The following is a 19,893-nucleotide window of genomic DNA, read 5'->3' as shown; positions in this document are numbered from 1 at the left end:
ACGCCAGCTATCGTACCTAAACAGAGCGGTGGGGTGGGTACCGGTGGGGCCGCGCGTGCGTTGTCTGGCGGCGGCATTATATAGCAAGGGTTAGTGCGGGAGGGTTGTGCATCTGGCGTTAGCTTTGTGAAGCTTGTGTGTGAAACGCGAAGTGTTTGAGGGCTTACATGATGACCAGCTTTGGCCGTCTGCTGGGAGTGACGCTGAGGGCGGCCGCGTCCAGACCTCACCTCACGTGTCGAGGTGCTGGACACCTGCAGAGGACGCTGTGCTACCAGCACTATTGCACCGTTCAGAGAGCGGTAAGTGCTGACATCCTGAATCCGTAGTCGATCCTCGCCAGCGTAGGGGGGCTGCCGGGCAGCCGTGCGAGGAATCGAAGTGCATTTGGCCGAATGTCAGTTTCCAGTAAGCAGCTAGCCGATTGTTTCCAGAATGGTCGAGCTGAATGCTGTTTTCCCGGCATAAAACATGTATGCATATTTTGTATATCATGCACAGCTCCGTACCCTCAGCTTGTTTGTGCGAATATGCTCGAAGTCGCGCAGCGCATCGGTCCAGCTGTGTTCAAATGCCACTGTGCCGGACACGCTGGATCTTTACCTTGGTTCCTTGGTTAAAAACAGACTTTCCTGGGCCCAGGGTCCCACAGGTCTTTTTTAAAATCACATATTGCGTTCTGCGTAACGTCCCAAGCGTGGAGGAAAGCTTCACAAGATGGAATCTCGCTTCCGCAAGACTCCATCTGCGCCGCTGCGGGCTTCGTCGGTGATGCGAATGCGGTAGGAAGGGCTTTCTGCACAACTCCGACCAATCACACGGTGTTAGGCGAATGGCATGGTGTGGGTAGACAATAAACTGATAGTGTACATTTATTAGTCCTCGCAACGGCATGAGTGTAATACTGTGCGTCTATGTTCAAGGTTTTGGGTGGGAAATGACACCTTTTAGTGTGATATCAATAACGGAGTAGTCTCCATGGCCGTTTTTTTTTTGCCACGGACGCTGCACTTGCTCGCTGGCTGAGGCACGGCAGCTCCGTTTTGGGACCCTCGTGAAGGCCCCCGCCTGCTGCGGTGGAAGGTAAGGGGTGCAGTCTTCCGCAGGCTTCGGCTTGCAAATAATTATTTGTCCCGCGTCGCTGCAGTCTGGATGCAACAGCTGCATCTGCTTCCGTCCCAGGGCTCAGCTTGAGGACTGAGAAAACTTGAAGCTACCGACACTAGACCACATACAGTGCACCCAACATTACAACGTGGACCAATCTGTCTGTTAAGGCGGTGCTGAGAACACAACACGACTGAGATAGACGGTTGCAATGCGCTCTCGTTGGGGTGTATACCGCCCTCAGCGTGATCGATCTACGGGTGCTGATTAGTATACTCCGCACACAGGCTATTGCGATCCTGTGCAAAGCCGGCCGCAAGTCTTAGCTGTCTGACGGCGGCCGGCAACACGATACCGTTTGTCAGTTCTGACTGGTGTACCACTGGGCGTTTGGTGATTAGATTTTAAGCAGATGAGCAAAACATCTATCTATATTTTTACAATTTCAAGATCCTTTCCGTGAATCTCCAGTTCTTTATGGAGATTTCGGCTGCATTATGTATGAAGGAGTCCGATCTGGTACGTTACAGAATAGGTGTCCGCAATCGACTTGTGGCATCTGATTATTTACCGCACAGAGTGGTGTCGACTGTGTCAAATGCAATGGGCTCAGGTTCAGTTTGCCAATTGCCAAGCTAGTACAATTACGCTGAGTAAATATCGCAATGATGCTCAACTTTTCATGACCCGTCGTTACAACATAAATACGCTTGCTGTCCATACCGCTCCTCCATGTCTCGTCATGATTCGTTGTCATGATTTATTTGGTAAAGTCTATTCGTGGCGAAGTATTCTCGGTATTTTTCCTATTTTTCTGCGTCGTCACTTTAATACACGACCATGAAAGTGGATGATTTAAATGCAAAGAAATGACCGTCATTGAGGGCTTTTCGTGTTATGATGGCGATCTGTGGTTTCATGCATCTTTGGCCGCCTCAACCGATGTTTGATGCGGCTTGCAATCGCTTCCCAGCGGCGTTTGTCGCGCATTTTCGCTATGTTAGGTTTTGGAAATAATGGGCGGGGGAAGCGCATAACGTTTGACCTGTATGACCTGATGTGACCTGTAACGCGTCACATGCACCGATGAGTTGGTAGCTACCTGATTCACTGTACAGCACCGTCTTCCCCTCCGTTGTTACACACGCAGATATGAAAAAAGAGTGAAGGCCAATTTCACTCAGTTTGCCCCAGTGACCTGTTTTCACCCGTCATAGGTCATTTATGTCGACGCTTAAGAATCGCGATCGGCTGTAACTATACACGAGCCATCCCAGGCCACCCTCTACTTTGTCGCAGCAAGTTTGGTTTTGAAAATAGACAAGGGGCTTTGGGGTCACTTCCGGTGGCACGCCAGTGGGAAAAACGGCTGCCCCCCCCCCCCCCTCCCCCGCCTCTTCCAGCATGGGTTGAGGCGATTCTGTAACTGATTCTGCGCGTCAGGCGTCGATAGCTGGCATCTCGAGCCAACCAGCCGTTTAGCGGATCTGTGCTGGAGCAAGTGAACTGGCTCCGCGCGGCGCAGCACGGCCAGCCGTGTTGCATCAGAAACGGCGCCGCGAAAGTGACGGCGGGCGACAAATTCAAGGCTCGCGCACCGTGTCGCGGCGTCGAGCAGGCTGCTGGAGCGGCCGTTTGCGTCAGGCGGGCACGGGTGCTCCGGGGCCGGGTCGGAGCAGCTGTGCTGCCCCGCCAGGCGGCTGTGGCGGCCAGAGGGGATCCGAACCGGGCGGCCTCTCCGGCATCGGCCGGTCATCGCTCCGTCGAACTGCCGGCCGACGGCCGACGGAAAAACACGGCATCGAGTCCGACGGTTCCGCGGACGAGGCGTTCAAAGGGATCCGCGTATTGCCGACTGGCTTGTTCCTGCTTGGCGTTGGGTGTTGGTGGCTTCCACGGAATCCGGTCGAATGTTTCACGCGAACTGTGTGAGTGTTGGTACAGGTTGCGGGAAGGTGGGCTGCCCTTGTAGCCAGCACGAGGACACTCAGGGAACTGTGAATAACCGGAGGCCGGTATGCAAGATAAGAGAACCGCGGCTGAGAGAACCGAACCACCGCTAAAACAGGATTATTCGTTTTGTGCAATCGTAAAACATTCGTAAAACACTGTGAGGCAGCGCTTCTGCAAGGTGTCGTGTAAAGTAAATTTGATTCACTGGTCGTTTACCGTTGCAAGTGATCTTAGCTCTCAGGAAAAGCTGCTCTTATAGAGGGCCTTTTGCCCCATAATAATGGCCTCTAGATGTGACTGTGGACGTCAGCCGCCTGTGCTCCGAGACTCTCTTCTCTTCTCTAGACTCTCTTCTCTTCTCTCATGGTGGAAGAGATTCTCTTCGAGAATCTCTTCCACCATGGCCGTGTTGCGTGGTGGGAGGTGGTTGATGTGCTCCTTCCGAGATGTGCCCTTGCTAGTGGCATCAGACGGTCAGCTGGGGATTCACGGCGGGCACGATGTCCTCTGGGGCGCCGAGAAAAGCCCTTGCGGGATGGTTGGGACTGAATATGGTGCGTCGGGCACCGTTCTGATCGGCAGGAGGTATCCTACTGGGGGTTGGGGACGGGGCGCATCGGTGGTGGGGCGAGTGCTGCTGAGGGATTTAGACGGGTTACGTGACATTGTTTGGGTTCTGGCTATCCGTTACTTTGCGTCAGCGTTGGCAGTCAGGCGTCGCAACGGCGCCGAACCAACACCGTTTGAAAGAAAAGAATGTGGACGACAATATGATGGAGGAAGTCAGGCTCTGTGTGTGCAGCCGGCCACGTGCTCTCGAGCATGAACTCGATCGACCCGTTTGGGAGCGTTCTGAGGACTTATGTCCGATCTCAGTAGATGCGGCAGTTGATGGTCTGACACGAACTGGATGATTTGGAGGTGAATGTGCCGTCTACAAGTGACTAAGCAGTCCAACGCTGTTCTGCAATGAATGACACCAGTAGAAGTTATCGGACAATGAAACCTCTTCTAATCCGATCATGAACGTCATTTGCCGTGACATGGACTGAGGGATTTGACCGTTAAAGACACTCAGGCGTGCAGCCTACTTCGGTGCGACAAATTTCCGCCGAGAAGATAAACCACCCAGAAGATATGCGTTTTCGCAATACCTAATCTTAGTCATAGATGACGTAAGCCATTAAAAATTCGTCAGTTTGAAAGGCTACAACAGCCACGACTTGCCGGGTCCGTACCCATCCAATTTCCAGCCGTGCGATTGGCGAATCGCGAGTTAAGGCGGTGGTGAACGGCTATGGAGCTCTCAGGGAATGTTGCTAGGAGCTCTCACGAAAGACGGATATTTTAGTGACTGTTGACCCACTTGTTTGGATTCCGAGGGTGTCTGGCTCCTCTCAGCGAGGTTTTAGCACCGTCACACGATGATACATTATTTTTATGACCGCCCGCTGCGTACCGAATAGGCGGCTTACGGGTGTGTGATGTGCTGTGATAATGCCGCTGTGATACCTGTCATTATTGACAATGTATATGGGCATATGGAGTGTCTCTTGTTTGTCATGCTCTCACTGCGGTAGGTGGCCAGCGCGGTTGCCGTGTGGTTCGTGAGCACAAAGCGTGCTGGCCCGCTCGCCGTGCGGTTCGTGAGCACAAAGCGGGCTGTCCCGTTCGCCGTGCGGTTCGTGAGCACAAAGCGGGCTGCCCCGTTCGCCGTGCGGTTCGTGAGCACGAGGCGGGCTGTCCCGCTCGCCGCGCGGTTCGTGAGCACAAAGCGGGCTGTCCCGCTCGCCGTGCGGTTCGTGAGCACGAAGCGGGCTGTCCCGCTCGCCGTGCGGTTCGTGAGCACAAAGCGGGCAGGCAAGCATGTTTCGTCATCCGCCGTGTCCAGCTGTACCCCGCTCTCCGAAGTCCGGACTGAGCCGGCCGTTTTCCCGCCCCGTTTCCCCAAACCAGGCGCGACCTCATCAGCTGCGCTCCGTTATGAAAGCCCGCTGCGGCTGCCCATCCCATGACGCAAGAGCTGGCGTCAGAGCACGGATTTCCGCTGCGGTAAGCCGCCAGCTAACGCACAGAAGGGCCCACACGGGCAGGTGGAGGGGATGTACGCGCCACTCCGGATGTATTCAACTAGGAGTTCAACGGTGGGATGTAGGACAGGGACGGGCATAGATACACAGTTCTGCGAGGCAATGTTCGTCTATCACGTTACGAATACCGCTGTCTCGGTAAAGGAACAGGCCGAGACGACACTGAGCGATTTTTCAAAGGCCCACACCCGACTTGATTTGGTCTAACAATCATATTATCAACGTTTTAATGGGTGTCTGAATGGGGATCAGGTGTCCCGTTTCGTCTCAGTTCCAGTGGCTTCCAACGCAGCTTAACAAGTATATCTGCACACCACTATACCTTTCGTGTTGACCCAAAAGACATCGGTCACCCTTCACTTATATATGTTCTTTCCTCTGCCGTCACTGTTTCGTGTACTAAGTACACAACATTATTGGTCCTATACACAACATGCATATTCCAACAGCGGCCTGGCTAACAAATTAGAGGCAGTTTATTTCGCATTGCTGAGACCTCTTCTAGACATTGAGATGGCAAACCTGAAATCTGAACGCCGTTCCTAACTTTTTTGACTTTGTTGATGCCAGTTAAACCTGTGATATTTGCACTGCAAGTTACTTGTATTTTGTTTACCACTTGTTAGCACGCTGTTGTTCAAAACTTAGCGTGGTGTTTCTGCAACCTGTTCCTTACTATTCATATGCACTTGCACATTTGTAGATTTGCCACACTAGCCTGCTGTTGAGCATATTTCCTGCAGTGTTGTACTCATTTGGGTAGTTTATTTGGTTCAGCACATGATTGTGTATTGCTAGTTTATCCTTCGACTATGTTATGTATCACAAAACATGACAAGGCTCCTAAAACACTGCGTTGAGGCTCCCCAAAACACCGTCCGAATGGACGCTGTAAACACTGTATATTAAATAAAACTTCGGACGCTGTAAACACCGTCCGAATGGACGCTGTAAACGCTGTGTATTAAATTAAAAATTCGGACGCTGTAAACACCCGTTCGAATGGACGCTGTAAACGCTGTATATTAAATTAAAAATTCGGACGCTGTAACACCGTCCGAATGGACGCTGTTCAAACCTACTCCCCGAGTGGAAGCTGCTCAAGACCGCTTCCGAATGGATGCTATTCACGACCACTTTCTGAATGGATGGTGTTCAAGACCACTTCCCGAATGGACGCTCTCCACGACCACTCTCCAATGGGATGCTGTTCAAGACCACTCTGTTCTCGCTTTGAAATGAACGATTCTGTCCGTGCAGCCAACCTTCTGCTTATCCCACTATATTTTAACTTCTAAATGGGACGTTTGGGAAGCATTTTCTTTTTTTCTTTTTTTTTTTTTTTACTTTTCCTGAAATTATTTAGCGTCGGATCAGCGTTTTCTCACACCCGACGCCGATCTTGTATCTTTTACCAACGTCAGCAACTATGTTTTAACGCCATAAATTCGTCTAAAACTGTGCTGTTGATCAACTATTATTTACTCCTCCTTCAAATACAAAACCATCGAGGAAGTCAGACTTTTCCACCAGCTTACAGCAGATGGATGTGGGATCGATCTGTAGTCACAGGACTTCCTGGCGTGTCCTCCTTCATGATACGGGTAGGTTAATGCTCAGTTGATTTCGTACTTTTTGCCGTTTGCTCTTAGCATATGTCCGACATAATATGTTGTGTCCTTTAATGGGATCATTGAGCCTATTTTCATATTCCTGTTCTGCCCGCCCACAGGCCCGCTTCACATTTAGACGGGACTTCACTACATGCCGATGGCAATGTCCCGAGAGTTTCTGCCTCTCAGTCTTCTTGTGCACCGTTCATTGCTCTTTTCTAGTCTTCTCTTAGTCATGCTGGCAACGTTAACAGTCAAAACACCCATCTTCAGTTGGGTTTGTGTGAATGACTCAATACACATTAGGAAAGCTCCAACAAATGATGAGCTGCGTGTTGGGTCGTGTTCAGACGCATGTTCAACTTCAGGGGACCCTGCTTCTCTTCGGTGGCCAGGAGTCCCACCACCTTCACTGTATTTCGTCTTTGTGAAGAGGCTTTCGTACATATGCTGTGACGGCTTTGTTTGGAATTGCCGTGGTACCAGAAAATAGCGGTGGGGGGGGGGGGGACAGGACTTTGTTCAATACCACTCGCTACGAGTAGCATGGATATACAAACAGCTGCATTTTCAATTGTCAGCAGTAATGTCATCCGGTAGGAGGCTGGCTGATGTGTGCTGTGGAGGGGCCTGGGCCACGGGTCGCGCGAGTCAGCTGGCCAGGAGCAATGCATGCCAGACGCTGGTCTCGGGGGCGCCAGTTGGACGGCTGCACGTTCGCCGGCGGCCGGGGCGTGTCCCGACATCAGTGTGAGCCGACTCGTGCGCCGTCGACTGGACGGCGTGATAGCAGCAGGACTCGGCAGACCCCGCCGACTCAGACTGGCGGTCCGCGCAGGCCGCCGCCGCCGCCGCGCCCGCCCGCCCGCCCGCCCGCCCGCCCGCCCGGCCGGCCAATCCGCCCCGCTCCCCGTCCGCCGACGACTCAGACCGGCGGGCCGCCCCCTCCAGGCCCGCCGCCGCCGCCCGCCCGCCCTCCCGCCCGCCCGTCAGGCCATCGCCCACCCACTCCCCGTCCGCCGACTCAGACCGGCGGCCGCGCCCCCCCAGGCCACCGCCGCCCGCCCGCCCGCCCGCCCGCCCGCCCGCCCCCCGCACGCCAGGCCATCACCACCCGCTCCCGTCCGCCGACACACTCAGACCGGCGGGCCGCGCCCTCCAGGCCGCCGCCTCCCGCCCTCCGAGCCGCCGCCATGAGTGCATCCTCGTCTGCCCAAATACACGTGATGGTTGCGAAAGTTGATGAATCACGTGACACCCTGTGCTGTCTGAACATGCGGGCAATTGAACGCCGATATGGCATAAACTTCCACACCCATCGACCTCGGGCTTTCCGCTGCGAAGCGCTGCCTCCAGCCCTGTACAACGCCCGAAGATGAACGCTACGCGAAGGAAACACGGCTAGACCATTGGGCGTGGACGTGACGCGTGGCAGACCCCTCTATCGCGCTCATGCACCGTCCGCCTTACGTTGCAGGGCTCGAGCGAGTTCTGGAAGCGGAAGATGGTGACGCTGTTCGAGCTGCACGACACGGACGGCGACGGCCGGATCGACTGGACCGACTATGTGCGAGTGCAGACCCGGCTGTGCCAGACCACCGGCGTCGGCATGAAGGAGGAGGTGGACGCCATGCTCAACTTCCGGGTACGGCGCCGACATGACGGCGCGGCGGGGTCGAGAAGGCTTACCGATTGGCCCAACCGGGTTTCCTAGTTGTCAGGGACGCGAGCATACGATTGCAACTGAGGAAATGACATGTGTTTTCTTTGTCCGAGTTGTGTCGATTTTGAAAGCACCAGGGTCGAGTGCCCTGTTAACTGTACCGAATGACTTGCGTTAAGAAGGATCGAGGTTCGCTTCAACCGACGGTGGCCTTGGGGCGGCTATTTCTTGCACGGTAGCTTCAGATGGGACTCCGATATATCCACGATAATATTTGCCATGGCTCGAGTCTGGCCGGGAAGCCCTCCATATGCCCCGACTGGGTGCGGAGGCCGGCTCGCCTCGCTGGCCGAGGTGTAGGAAGGCAGGCGCAGTCCATTGGGGCCCGCTTGGCCAGGCTGCCGCAGAGCCAAGTACGGCCCGCCTTGCGTTGAGCATCCGAATGTGCATCGGTCTAGTGCGGGAAAGGGTCTCGCCTTGACGTCAGAGCAGTCTGATGCGGACATGGTGCAGCCGCTTGGTATTCATGAGCACCACGTCGTGCCGTGTTTATTTGCATAGCATGCGACGGTCTGATGATCGGCGGCGCGGTCGGCTCAGCTGTGGCTCACGCCTGATGCAGGCCCGACAGCCATCCACAGATGGCTGTATTCACCGGCGTCTTTGCGTGTCCGTGTGCTGTGCCGTTGGTCGTGTGCACCGGTCTCCGTGTGGCATATCCTGTACCGCGTGCGGCGGCGCCCCCGTGCGGCGAGCGCTGGAACCACCGCTGATGCGCCCCCTTCGTTACAGCGCCTCTGGGAGTACTGGCTGGGGTCGGTGGAGGACCCGCACACGGCCATCACACGCGAGGAGTTCGTCAGGTCGCTTCAGCACGCCATCAACCAGCCGGCCTACAAAACCACCGAGAAGAAGCAGATGCCGGTGTGGGCCTTCTTCTATAAGGTGGGCAGCCGTCGCGGTGGGCGCCAGTACCGAACCGCCCGCTGGGCCAGCGTGGCACCGACGAGCCATTGACATGCCGAGCGCTCGTGGCAACCGGCTTGGGTTCGCACCCGGCACGTGGAATACATGCATGGTCCGCTGGCGAAATGGGGTCAGCGGCAGGCGGCCGGCGCGTGGCGACGCTGCATGCCGGCCGTTGGTCAGCGCGCCCACGCCAAGCCGCCCGCGCCCGGCCACCGTGTTTGGCCTCGGCTGATTACCGGCGCGCCGGCCGACCGGTTTTACGGGGGTCTGCGGCGACAGTGGCGGTGTGGCGTGCGCGCGGTACCGGCCGCCGCCGCCGCGTGACGCCGACCCGACCGCGCCGCCGGGGCTCCCTCGACGGTCGCCGGGTAGGGCGGGTCACAGTGTGGGGAGGGGGGGGGGGGGGGCTGCGCCGGCCGGGGCGCGCGCGCTGGCGCTGGCGTCGGGCCGAACCCGGGTGGGCTCCGTTCCCGGCTCCGCCCAGGCGGTGTGCGGAACGCTGACGGTATCGACAGATCGCCGTTGGCTACGCTGGCTGCTTGAGGGTAATTTTGTGTGACACGCATCTGTCATTGTCACACCTGCTTACTCGCAAACGTGCCCGAGTCGACGGCTACGATAGCAGTTGTCTCACGCAGGCAGTCACGCACCCATCAATCAGCGTTAAATCATTGCGAAAGCCGCTGCAGTGTGGTGATAACGTGCATTGCGCTTAGCACCAGCCACCGAGCGGTCATAGGCGGGCAGGGCTGTGGCCGGCTGCTCCTGAATCCGTACAGTGTTCGATGATCACCGACTGTCGGTGTTTAGCACTCCAAAGTGGCCTATAATCACGGTTTAGCAGCCATCAGCGTTGCGTCTGCCGGGGCTGATCAACACATTGCCGCGGCCAGGCAGGCAAATGGACGACGCGTGCAAGCAAGTGTGCACAGACCCGGCCAATATTGTGACCCTTTGCACCACGCTGGTAGCGCCTTCGCCCGTTTCCACACGCCATGTTTCGTAACACCCCGCCGCCTTCCCCACTGCCATGACGCTACGCGAAACCGGTAGCGGCTTGGGCCGTATGCGCCGCATCACCGCTCAGTGCGGACCATCCAGCGGTGCGGCGCCATACCCGTGCACGGCGTGTACCGCGGCTGCTGTCCGCCATCGTTCGGACGCGCCCCTGACAGCGTCGATGAAGGAGATCCAGCGGGTGAGCCGGGTGAGCGGCGGTCCACGCCGACAGTGCCCGCTCCGGTAGAGGCCGGTCCGCCCTCGCCGTCCGTTTTTGTGCCACTCGGGCTGGGACGTGACGCGGCAGTGCTCGCCGGCGCCGTCGGCTGTCGCCGCGAGCCGCCGTCTGCCCGTTCCGGCCGAGCTGTCACGGGATGGGCCTACGGACATGCGCGCTGTCTCACTGGCGGTCGGTGGGGCTGAGCGCGGTCGGTGCGCGTGCACGGGTCGGACGGGGGGTGTCGCCCGGCGGGCGGCGGAGGCCGAGGCGGCAGCTGGAGCGGCCGTCTGCTCTCCCGCCGGCCCGGCCTGGCCCTGGTTTTCAGCCGTTGACGTCAATGGCCGGGCTGCGCGCTGATAGCCGGGCCCGAGCGGCGTCAGAGGCGTACCCAGAAGGCCGGGCCACGGGCTGGTGCAGTCCGGGGCGAAATAAATAGTCGATACAAGCTGTGTTGACAGACCACCGTCTGAAGGACACACGCCGTGGGCTCCCTGGGCGGGAGCCGGCGCTGCATGCGGCGCCTGTGTCCGCCGCTGTGCGGGAACCGGCTGGCTATGCGGCCATGGCGGTGTCCCACGAGCGCGCGCAAGGCGCCGCCCGCCGCCCGCCGCCTGCCGCCTGCCGCTGGCCGCGCCGGCCGGCTGGATAACATCGCACTGCGCCCGCTCCCTGCCGTCCCATCTGTGTCCTCTGCGTGCCCGGTCTGACCTGTGGGTGCTTCAGGCCCGGCCGCCGGGGCGTCTGCGCAGTGGCCGGGCGGCGGGACCGGCGGCGATGACCGGTGGCATCGCGGATGCTGGGTGCGGCTCGCGCGTCCCCACAGCCGGCGCCGCCGCCGCACGGCCGGCCGGCCGGCCGGCCGGCCTCCACGCCCGTTCAGTGCGCAGTTGGTGCACACTGCACGGTGTCACTGGCCGAGGCGGGCCCGGCATGACAGACGGCCGGCACGGATAGGCGGCGTACACGAGGAGCGGACGAATGGAGCACCGCCCGGGCCACAGCGGCGCGAGAAGGGCCGCGTGGGGTCCCGCCGGCCCGGAAATTGCCAGCTCGGTGCTGGCCAAGTCTGAGCGTCAGTATATCAAGGACATTTGACAGACGGGTTTCAGTTTTCTAAACATATGGTGTCGTGTTCGCATGTTTGGCTCGGAGGCTGACGCTGTTCCGGTATTGATTTGCAGATTTGCGCCTGTGACGTTTATAGCATTGCCAGTACCATTTTCATTAGCTAGCGCTCAATGTAGCCTTGGCAATATAATTGGTGAACACAAGGAGCACTAGGAGAGTGAGGTCAGGATCTGAGGACACGCCCTCAACATTGGATATGCTTATGGTGCTGATTTGCTCCGTCCGATAGCCATGGTTTTATTATCTTGCGAAGCATGATTCGTATGAGCGAGCGATGAATACGATTCGTACAGCGAGAATCCGCCTTGGCCACGGTGGCAGCGGACCAGAGGCCCCTGAGCGTCGCAGCGAGATGTATGCTGGGCGGCGTCGTGTGGCACCCGGACCTGCCTTTGTCCAGGCTGCACGGCCGACGGCCCTGGCAGCCAGCGCGTGCCCTGCCACCCGGCCGTAACGGCGGGGCGCGCCGTGCGCCGCCGGTCCATTAATGCCGCTCGGGCTCTGAGCGGAGGCCAGCGCGCCATGATCCGGCGGCCAGCCTACCCGGCCGCCAGCTGGCCGCTGCCCAGACTGGACCGGCGGCGCTGGTCGCAGAGGGGTGGGGCCCGCGTCTGCCGGCCGCCGGCCGCGCCGGACAACGGCCGCCGGCGGGCCGCTCTTGGCCGGCCGGGACCGGTCCGGACGACCGCGTGGTATCGCCTCGTTGGCGGCGGTCCAGCGGTGGTCGCCCGAACGGGCGGCGCGTCGCGTCCAGCCGCCATGTTTATTGGATCGTCGAGTTTGTCGCTGCATAAACACCGGCAATCAACAGATCGGTATGAGTTCACGCGTCCATGTGTAATGGTCGTAATTTGTAAACATCAGGCTGAGTGTATCATATTCGCGTGGGCGGCCGCTGATCTGCGACAAGGCGGCCGCATGCCGTAGACAGGTGCCGTGCGCGGCGCGCCGCGTTGAGCATCGGGCCACTATCTGGGAATGCGCTGCGCGGTGAGCAGTGGCGGTGAGCTACGGTGAGCAGCGGTGAGCGCAGCCGACTCACAGATTCGCCTGGTCGGCCAGGAACGCCTTGATCCTCTGCAGGAGCTCCTTCTTGACATCGTCGGGCACGAGCGCGCGGCCGCGTGGTGTGATGTCGGTGACCAGGTCGTCGACGGTGATGTTCTCGGCGCCCTTTTCCTTGATCACCTGGCGGCACTGATCCTTCATCTGGTCCTGCCAGCCGCACTCGGCCAGGCGCTCCTTGAGCAGCGTCTTGAGTCGCTCTTTCTCGCCCATCTCGATCAGCTTCTGGTTGATGGAGCTCTTCATCTGCGCCTCGGTCTCTTCCGTCGCCATCTTGACTCGGCCTGCTCAGGGAGGAGACCGCACCCGGCGGATGCGTCCGTCCGTCGATGAGTACCGGGCAGCGAACGGTGTTACGGCGTACGGTGAACGGCGAACGGTGAACGGCGTTAGGAATGAGACGCGATGGGATGCCAGGCTGAATCGCGACGACCTTTCTTCTTGAGGTGTCCGGGTTTGTGGGCTGGCCGGCTGATGGTCTTGGCACGTCACTTCTCACAGTCCGCTATTCGCTCGGCCGGCTCGCAGGTCACGCTCGCTGCGCGGCCTGCGCCCACAGACAGCCAGCGGTCGTGGTGACTGCACCATGGCGCGGTGCAGTGCGGCCGCCGCCCGGGTCTCCATGGCGAGTCGGCCAACACAGGCCGTAGCTGGGGGCAGCGGCGGCCGCCGGCGTCGGCCGTCGGCCTCGCGCGTGTGAAGGCCGGCGACCCGGCCCCATGTAGCCGACGCGGTGGGGGACGGGGAGGGGACGGGGTGTCGCCTCACTGTGGGTGTGTGCAAATATGTGAGTTTGGATTCGCTCGAACGGCATCGGCCGTTCAGCGCCGCCGGTTGCGGCTGATCGGAGGACTTCCTCGCTGGCTTCTTCTCTGGGGGCGGCCGTCCCCGTTCTGTGGGACCGGCCCACTCCCCGCCAGACGCCCGTGGCCGGCGCCGACCGGCTGCCGCGCCGCCACGACGGTCGGCGGAGCCTCGCTCTGTCGGGCTCCGCGTGGAGCGAGCGCTGAGCTCGCTGGTCAGGTGCCCGCATGCTGTTGACGCCGTGGCATCCGGTGGTGACCCCGGGGGCGCGGCGAGGTCGGCGGGGCGTCACGGGACGCGGGCCCACCTTCGCCGCGCACCGGACGCGCGGCGTCCCGCCGGGGCGGCGCCCGGCCCGGCCCGGCCCGGTCCGGCTTGTCTGGCCGGACCAGGGGTGGCGGCAGGCGAGCGGCCCGGCCCGGCCCGGCCCGGCCCGGCTTGTCTGGCCGGACCAGGGGCGGCGGCAGGCGAGCGGCCCGGTCGGGCTCATCTGAACGCTGAACCGACGGATGGCCAATGACGGACTAGCGTTCGCCTTGCGAGATGAGGCGGATACGGCTGTCATTCGGATCGACACACTGCGTCGCGACTTGTTGATGTCTTGGTGACCTTTTTCAATCATGTGCGACTGGATCGTATGACGGGATGTATGGCGGCGTAGTCTACGGGCGCCGGCATGCCAGCAGCTACTGCGTTGCCACGCTACGCTGGGTGCTGCGCGACGGCCGCACCGCGAAGAACCAGTCCGGGATCGCTCGGTTCCCGGCACTGCGTGTCCATCGCCGCGCACAGCTCCACGCCCGCTGTGTTCGCCTGACCGTGCCATCTGGCAGCTGGGCGGGCTCTGTTTTCATTGCGCGGCGGGCGAAAGGGCAGGCGTTACGTCGCTGTGTGGTCCCTAGCTGGATTAAAGCCACCACTCACCGGGACTAGCAGGTAGATGGACTGCTACCTAAGTGATCAGAATATGTCCATCTGGCTACCAGGTCAATCTGTCAGTGCGATCGTGCGGGCCAGATCAACCTTGATATTTGGGCGAAAAAATTTCCGAGACCAAAGGCCATTTGAAACAAGTGGGCACCTGCACTAGTACTTGATTCAGTACGCATCAAATCGCACGATGATTCAGACCAAGAAGGAAAACTTCAAGGATTAACCTTTAATCTAACAACGTCGTCTTGCGCCATTGACCTTGTTTGTCTTTTGCAAGTTTGATAGAATATCCGTAACAACCTGTGTGACAGAGTTTTTTAAATGTACTTCTTTTGGCGCTCAAAATCATGATATTTTGTCACTGAATACAAGCCAGTTTTTCTTTCAAATGAGCTTGCAAGATGGCTCACAGGCGGCTCAGAGTGCACAGGTGCACAGGCCATCGAAGGTGGCTCACAGCACAGTGAATGATTTAACCAGGGACCTTTCTTACAAAACATCGTTAATGAATGCATCAGTACCACACTAATGTGTTGCGTTGCTCCCCTTCGCCGTTTTGCCGCGATCTCACAGTGGCCGCGGGGTGGTGGTCCGTCTCGCCCAGCGGCCAAAACACGCCGGGTCGCGCCCCCGTGTCCTGTCACAGGTGAGGGCCGCTGGCGCGCGACTTACGACCCCGTCGGCCGGCCGGCCACGGCAGGCGGCGGCGGCCAGAACGTTGTGTTTGGCTGGCTCGGCGTGTCGGCCGGGCCGTGCCGACCTGGTAGTGTCGTGGGTCATGTCGCTGGCGGCCGGGCCGGGTTGGGGGAGGGGGGGGAGAGGTCGTCTCCGACGCGGCGCCGCCGACGCCGTCGGCGTGCGGGGGGTCGGCGGGCTGAATCGGTGCTAGTTACCCAAACACGTGGTTGGGAGCGGCAGCCGGTGTCCGGTCTCGGTGGCGTGGCGGGACAGGCGGCGCCGCTTCAGCAGCGGCGTCTATCAGCGGGAGTCAGCGCGCTATGTTTACGCTCCGCGCGGTGGGGTGCTGAGCGCAGTCACCAGTCAGACGCGGCAGCGCTGGTTGTTTTTCCCATCACGTGGTAGAAATGTTGTGATCGTCTCCCGAACGCCGATAGATGCTGGCGCTCTGTGATCACTGCGCTAACTGCGCAGCGCGGCGGTGTGGCATATGCTGATGACTCCCCCGTCTTGGCAGAGAGTTGTATTGGCCACACAAACGGTGGATGAGTTGTCGTTGGTGCAGCCGTGGGTGCTGAGGACACACACGTCTTGGGAGAGAGTTATATTGGTCCCACAAACGACGACTGAGCCGTTGAGTGTGACGCTGGTCCCCCGGACGACCGCCCCAGCCAGGACAGGCCAGTGTCTCGTCGCTCAGCAGCAGATCGCGGGCACCGTCGGCTCGGCGGCGCAGAAGTGCGCGGCCCGAACCACAACACGAAGGTCATTGTTGCTGGTAGTGAATGTTCCTGAGGCGGCCGTCCGTCGCGCCCCCTTCGTCCCATGAAACGTTGATGGCATTTGCTGCTGTGATGCCGGCCTGCTGCTTAGGATGGACTCGTTTAGCCGGGAGCCTTGGGACTGGACCAAGGGCCTGCAGAGCCGACGCCGTGAGGTGTAATCTATTTGTGTAGCCCGGCCCAGCCCGACTGGTGTGCTGGAAAAGTGATTCGGCCAAGTTCAGCTTACTGATGGACTGGCGGCCTGCAGTGCCAAATCGCAGAGAGTTTGGATAGCGATGTACAGACATAACTGATGAGATCTGCAGTTCGGACCCGACTTCCTAATCACCTCGCTGCAACCTCGGCACTTCGCAGCGTGCTCGTATTTCGCCCAGGTGCTTCCACATATTCCGCCATGTTACTGCTCGAGTTCACAGCGCGTTGCCTGACTCAAGCCGGCCTGTCAGCTGTTTAAGAGTGTCAGCCGTTCGGCGCGCTCCGCAGCAGGCGCGTGTCCTGAGCTGTGCGGCGTTCGGCGGCAGCCTTGGGCCGGAGTGTTGCAGGGCGCCCGGTCGAAGCTGGGACGGTCTCGGCGTGCCCGTCGGTGACGGGCTCGTGACGGACGTCAGGGTCGGCCGGAACCGTATGGCGGGCGCCGCGGCCGCCCGGCCGTTTCCTCGTCTGCGGACGCCCCGGCGGCGCCCGCTGGCTGGGGTCAGGCGGGGCCGGGGCCAGTAGCTGACGGGGCCCCGAGCCTCAGCGGTGGAGGACCGAGGCCGGTAGCTGACAGAGCCCGGAGTCTCAGCGGCGGAGGACTGTGGCCGGTAGCCTCAGCGGCGGAGGACCGAGGCCGGTAGCTGACAGAGCCCCGAGCCTCAGCGGCGGACCGTGGCCGGTAGCTGACGGGGCCCCGACAGACTCGGCCGAGCCTCAGTGACGGAGGACTGTGGCGGGCCCGCTTTGCACGTCTGTTTGCTGTCTCGGGTCGTAGCGGACAGTTTTTGCGACCGTGTGATCCTGTGGCCGTTGGCTGTTTGTTTGGCTGGCAGGGGGACGTGATGCTCTCTGCCCCGTACGCGGACGGCGGAGTCGCCGCGTCCGCGCTCGTGTACTGGGGCCTGGGAATAGCCGCTGCTGCTTTCCGCATGCGACGCGTGTTGCCGCGCCCGAGGAAGCTGTCTGCCGGGGCAGATATGGATACAGTTCCCTGTTCCGCCCTCGTCTGCGCTGCAAATGGGGCCAAGGTTGGCGCGATAACGTTGCGACCGGCGGGCGACGTTCGCCGGCGGGCAGCGCCATAAACAGTGTGATTTATTACGGGAAGTCCACAGGCGCCGGTTGCATCATGCTGTCGCACCTCACGCGGGTGCGCTTCCTACGCCAGCGAGGACCTGGAAGGCCGGCGTGCCGGTGCAGCCCGCAGGCCGTGTCATCAGCAGGCAGCTGACGCATCGGCCCTGTTTGCGGCGTAGTTGCCCGGATAAGCTGTCCAGTTCCAGCGTTGTTGTCGTTTTTCCTGTGGTTGAGTCACTGCGACAGCGCCAGGTGTTTAGGCCAGCGGGTAGTTGGCTTGTAGCCTGCTGGTCCCGGGAACACCGTGCCTGCTGTGGCCGGTTATCGCCGGCTTGCCCTTGTGAAGGGGCTTAACAAGCTGGTGGAAAGTTTGCGTTGGTGGAATTGACTGAGCAAGGCTGGGAATTGCAGTCAGATGAACCAAAATATTCATTTTTACCTAAAGTGACCTCGAGTGCAATTCCAATGCCAACAAGTGGGGCGGAAACGCTACCTGACCTGCTTCCGTTTCTCTGTGGCTGGTATCGCTTGGTGGTCGTTTAGGCTGGGCCATCCGAGGTCTGCCACTGTGCTTTTTGCACAGTCTAGCTGAGCGGTCGTGGCCCGGCAGGCGGCGGATCATCGCAGGAAGGCTCCAGCCGCGAGGGCAGCTTACTCGGACTGGTTCAGCCGGCGGGAGAATCCTGCGGAGGCGGCTTGGCGGGGGCTCTGAATGCCGACGTCGCCGGCATCTTCGCAGACGGCTGTTGACACTAGTGCTCGAACAGAACATGTGGCATTGATGCTGCTGTCTTTCGCTGCCCGGATGTCAGAGGTGTCATTTTTGCCAGCGCTGTGACGCGCAACATTGGAGACGTGCGCGCGTGTCGCAGCCGCTGCGAGTTTTGCCTTGGTGCCACCTTGTGCATTCGTGTGACGCAGACTTCCATTAGCGGTGGGGGTGCTCAGAGTGGGAACTGTGCACGGAAAGCTCATGGCCGTCGGCTTATCACGGCACGGAGTTGTGTTTGTTTATCAATGAATCGCCCACCGCTTACGATGGGATGACTGTCGGGGTCGATGCCTATGTTTGTGCTTGGTGAGCAGTCTGAAGTATGGCCGGGAATGCTGTAGCTACGCTGGACCCGCGTCTTGCCGGCATTAGCTTTTCCAATGCAATCCTGTGAAGTATGTCTAAAGGACTCAAAAACACTCGTGCTCTGCTTCGGACTTGAGGCCACGTTTCTCGCTCTGCGAGACATGGCATTTGGGCGTCAGGAAGAAACCCACATCGTGCATGTTCCTCACGCTTTTGTTGGATTTCAGATTTTTGAAATGATTGACGCGAATGGCAACCGGATCATCTCACCCAAAGAGTACAAAATCTTCTTCAAGGCCTACGGTCTCTCTGATGAGGTGAGTATGTGAGAAATATTGGCAAGTGATGTGGATGTCTTGGATCTGTGTATTTAGCCACAGCGGCGTGGAAGGATGCCAGTCTTTTCCCCTTTTTCAGCCTCGTGTTGGTTGTCAGTATGCCTACGGAGTACTGACATGTTCTTCGTCGCGACCTATGTGAAGGATCTTCTTTGCCCTGAAAACAAAGGTGGTCAAAAATCTCGGCGAGCTCTGCCTTTCAAAAATTCCACTGACACCCGGTTTGCCCCACAACGTGTGCCACGACCGCTTCCTCTCGATTTGTTCGAGTTCTGGAGAGGTGACCTCTGGTGAGCTGCCGGCTTATATGAATCGGCTTTGGTCCGGCAGCATCACGCGATCAGGTGTCATTGTCTTGTAGACAACTCTGCCGCCATGGTCTTGCAGACGGTATCTGTATGGCGGTGAGTACCTTTGCTGCCTACATTTGTTGGCTGTTTGTTATCGCTGTTTGTGCGCAAACTCACGTTCGTGTGCGACGTTCCAGATGGCCGAGAAATCGTTCAAGGCGATCGACCGCAATGCCGACGGCTTCCTGAGCATCGATGAGTTCGTGAACGTGGCCATCGACTTCCTGTACTCGGAGGACGAGACGACGATCGGCAAGGAGTTCTTCGGCACGCTGGTGGAGGAGCTGCCCGAGTCGATAAAGGAGCTCTCGTCCGAGGCGTAGGCGCCGCCCCGGCTCAGACAGCCGCGGGGCTCGAGCCGACCGCGCGGTGACCCGCGGTGACCGGCGACTGGGACCGCTGACGCGCGTCGGCGCGCCCCGCGCACCGGCGGGGTCGGGGGTGGGGCGGGCGCTCTCGTCGCTCTGTGAGCGGCGGGCGACACGGACGGGCGCGTCCGACTTCCATTCGTGCAGGTGTGAGGACTTGCGTGTCGCGCCGCGACAGCCGCGCATATGGTGGCCAGGCGCGGTGTTTGTTTAAGGTGTTGGGCGGTACCGGACTGATATTGTGGCCATGTAGCGTCGGGGGTGTGGTTTTGTATTGGCTTGGCGTATGACGTCGTTTTTCTACTGAGTTTCTTTACTGGTCGGGACTAGCCATACGCCCAGGAGATAGTGATGTAGCACAAAAAGCGTTCGGAGACTTTTGCCGCAGCATGGCGATTGTGGCTGGTCACTCTTTGTTTAAGTAATTACTGGCGTTAAGTTAACTGAGATTGGTTATCCAAGAAACGTTCGCTCTGTTCT

At 59.4% G+C, this 19,893-nt stretch overlaps 1 protein-coding gene across 1 annotated transcript; it reads left to right on the top strand.

Annotated features, from left to right (window-relative positions):
* Positions 1-17: 17 nt before the first annotated feature.
* Positions 18-19,448, top strand: LOC119109097 (sarcoplasmic calcium-binding protein). The gene is made up of 5 exons (XM_037232642.1): positions 18-302; positions 8,241-8,408; positions 9,219-9,371; positions 18,585-18,674; positions 19,183-19,448. Exons 1-5 carry the CDS (start codon positions 168-170, stop codon positions 19,366-19,368), a joined length of 732 nt encoding a protein of 243 aa, XP_037088537.1. The 5' UTR covers positions 18-167; the 3' UTR covers positions 19,369-19,448.
* The last annotated feature ends 445 nt before the right edge of the window (positions 19,449-19,893 follow it).

Source organism: Pollicipes pollicipes, unplaced genomic scaffold, assembly GCF_011947565.3.
Source record: "Pollicipes pollicipes isolate AB1234 unplaced genomic scaffold, Ppol_2.1 Scaffold_7231;HRSCAF=8579_pilon_pilon_pilon, whole genome shotgun sequence".
Taxonomy (NCBI): domain Eukaryota; kingdom Metazoa; phylum Arthropoda; class Thecostraca; order Pollicipedomorpha; family Pollicipedidae; genus Pollicipes; species Pollicipes pollicipes.
This window is presented reverse-complemented; position numbering and strand designations above follow the sequence as displayed.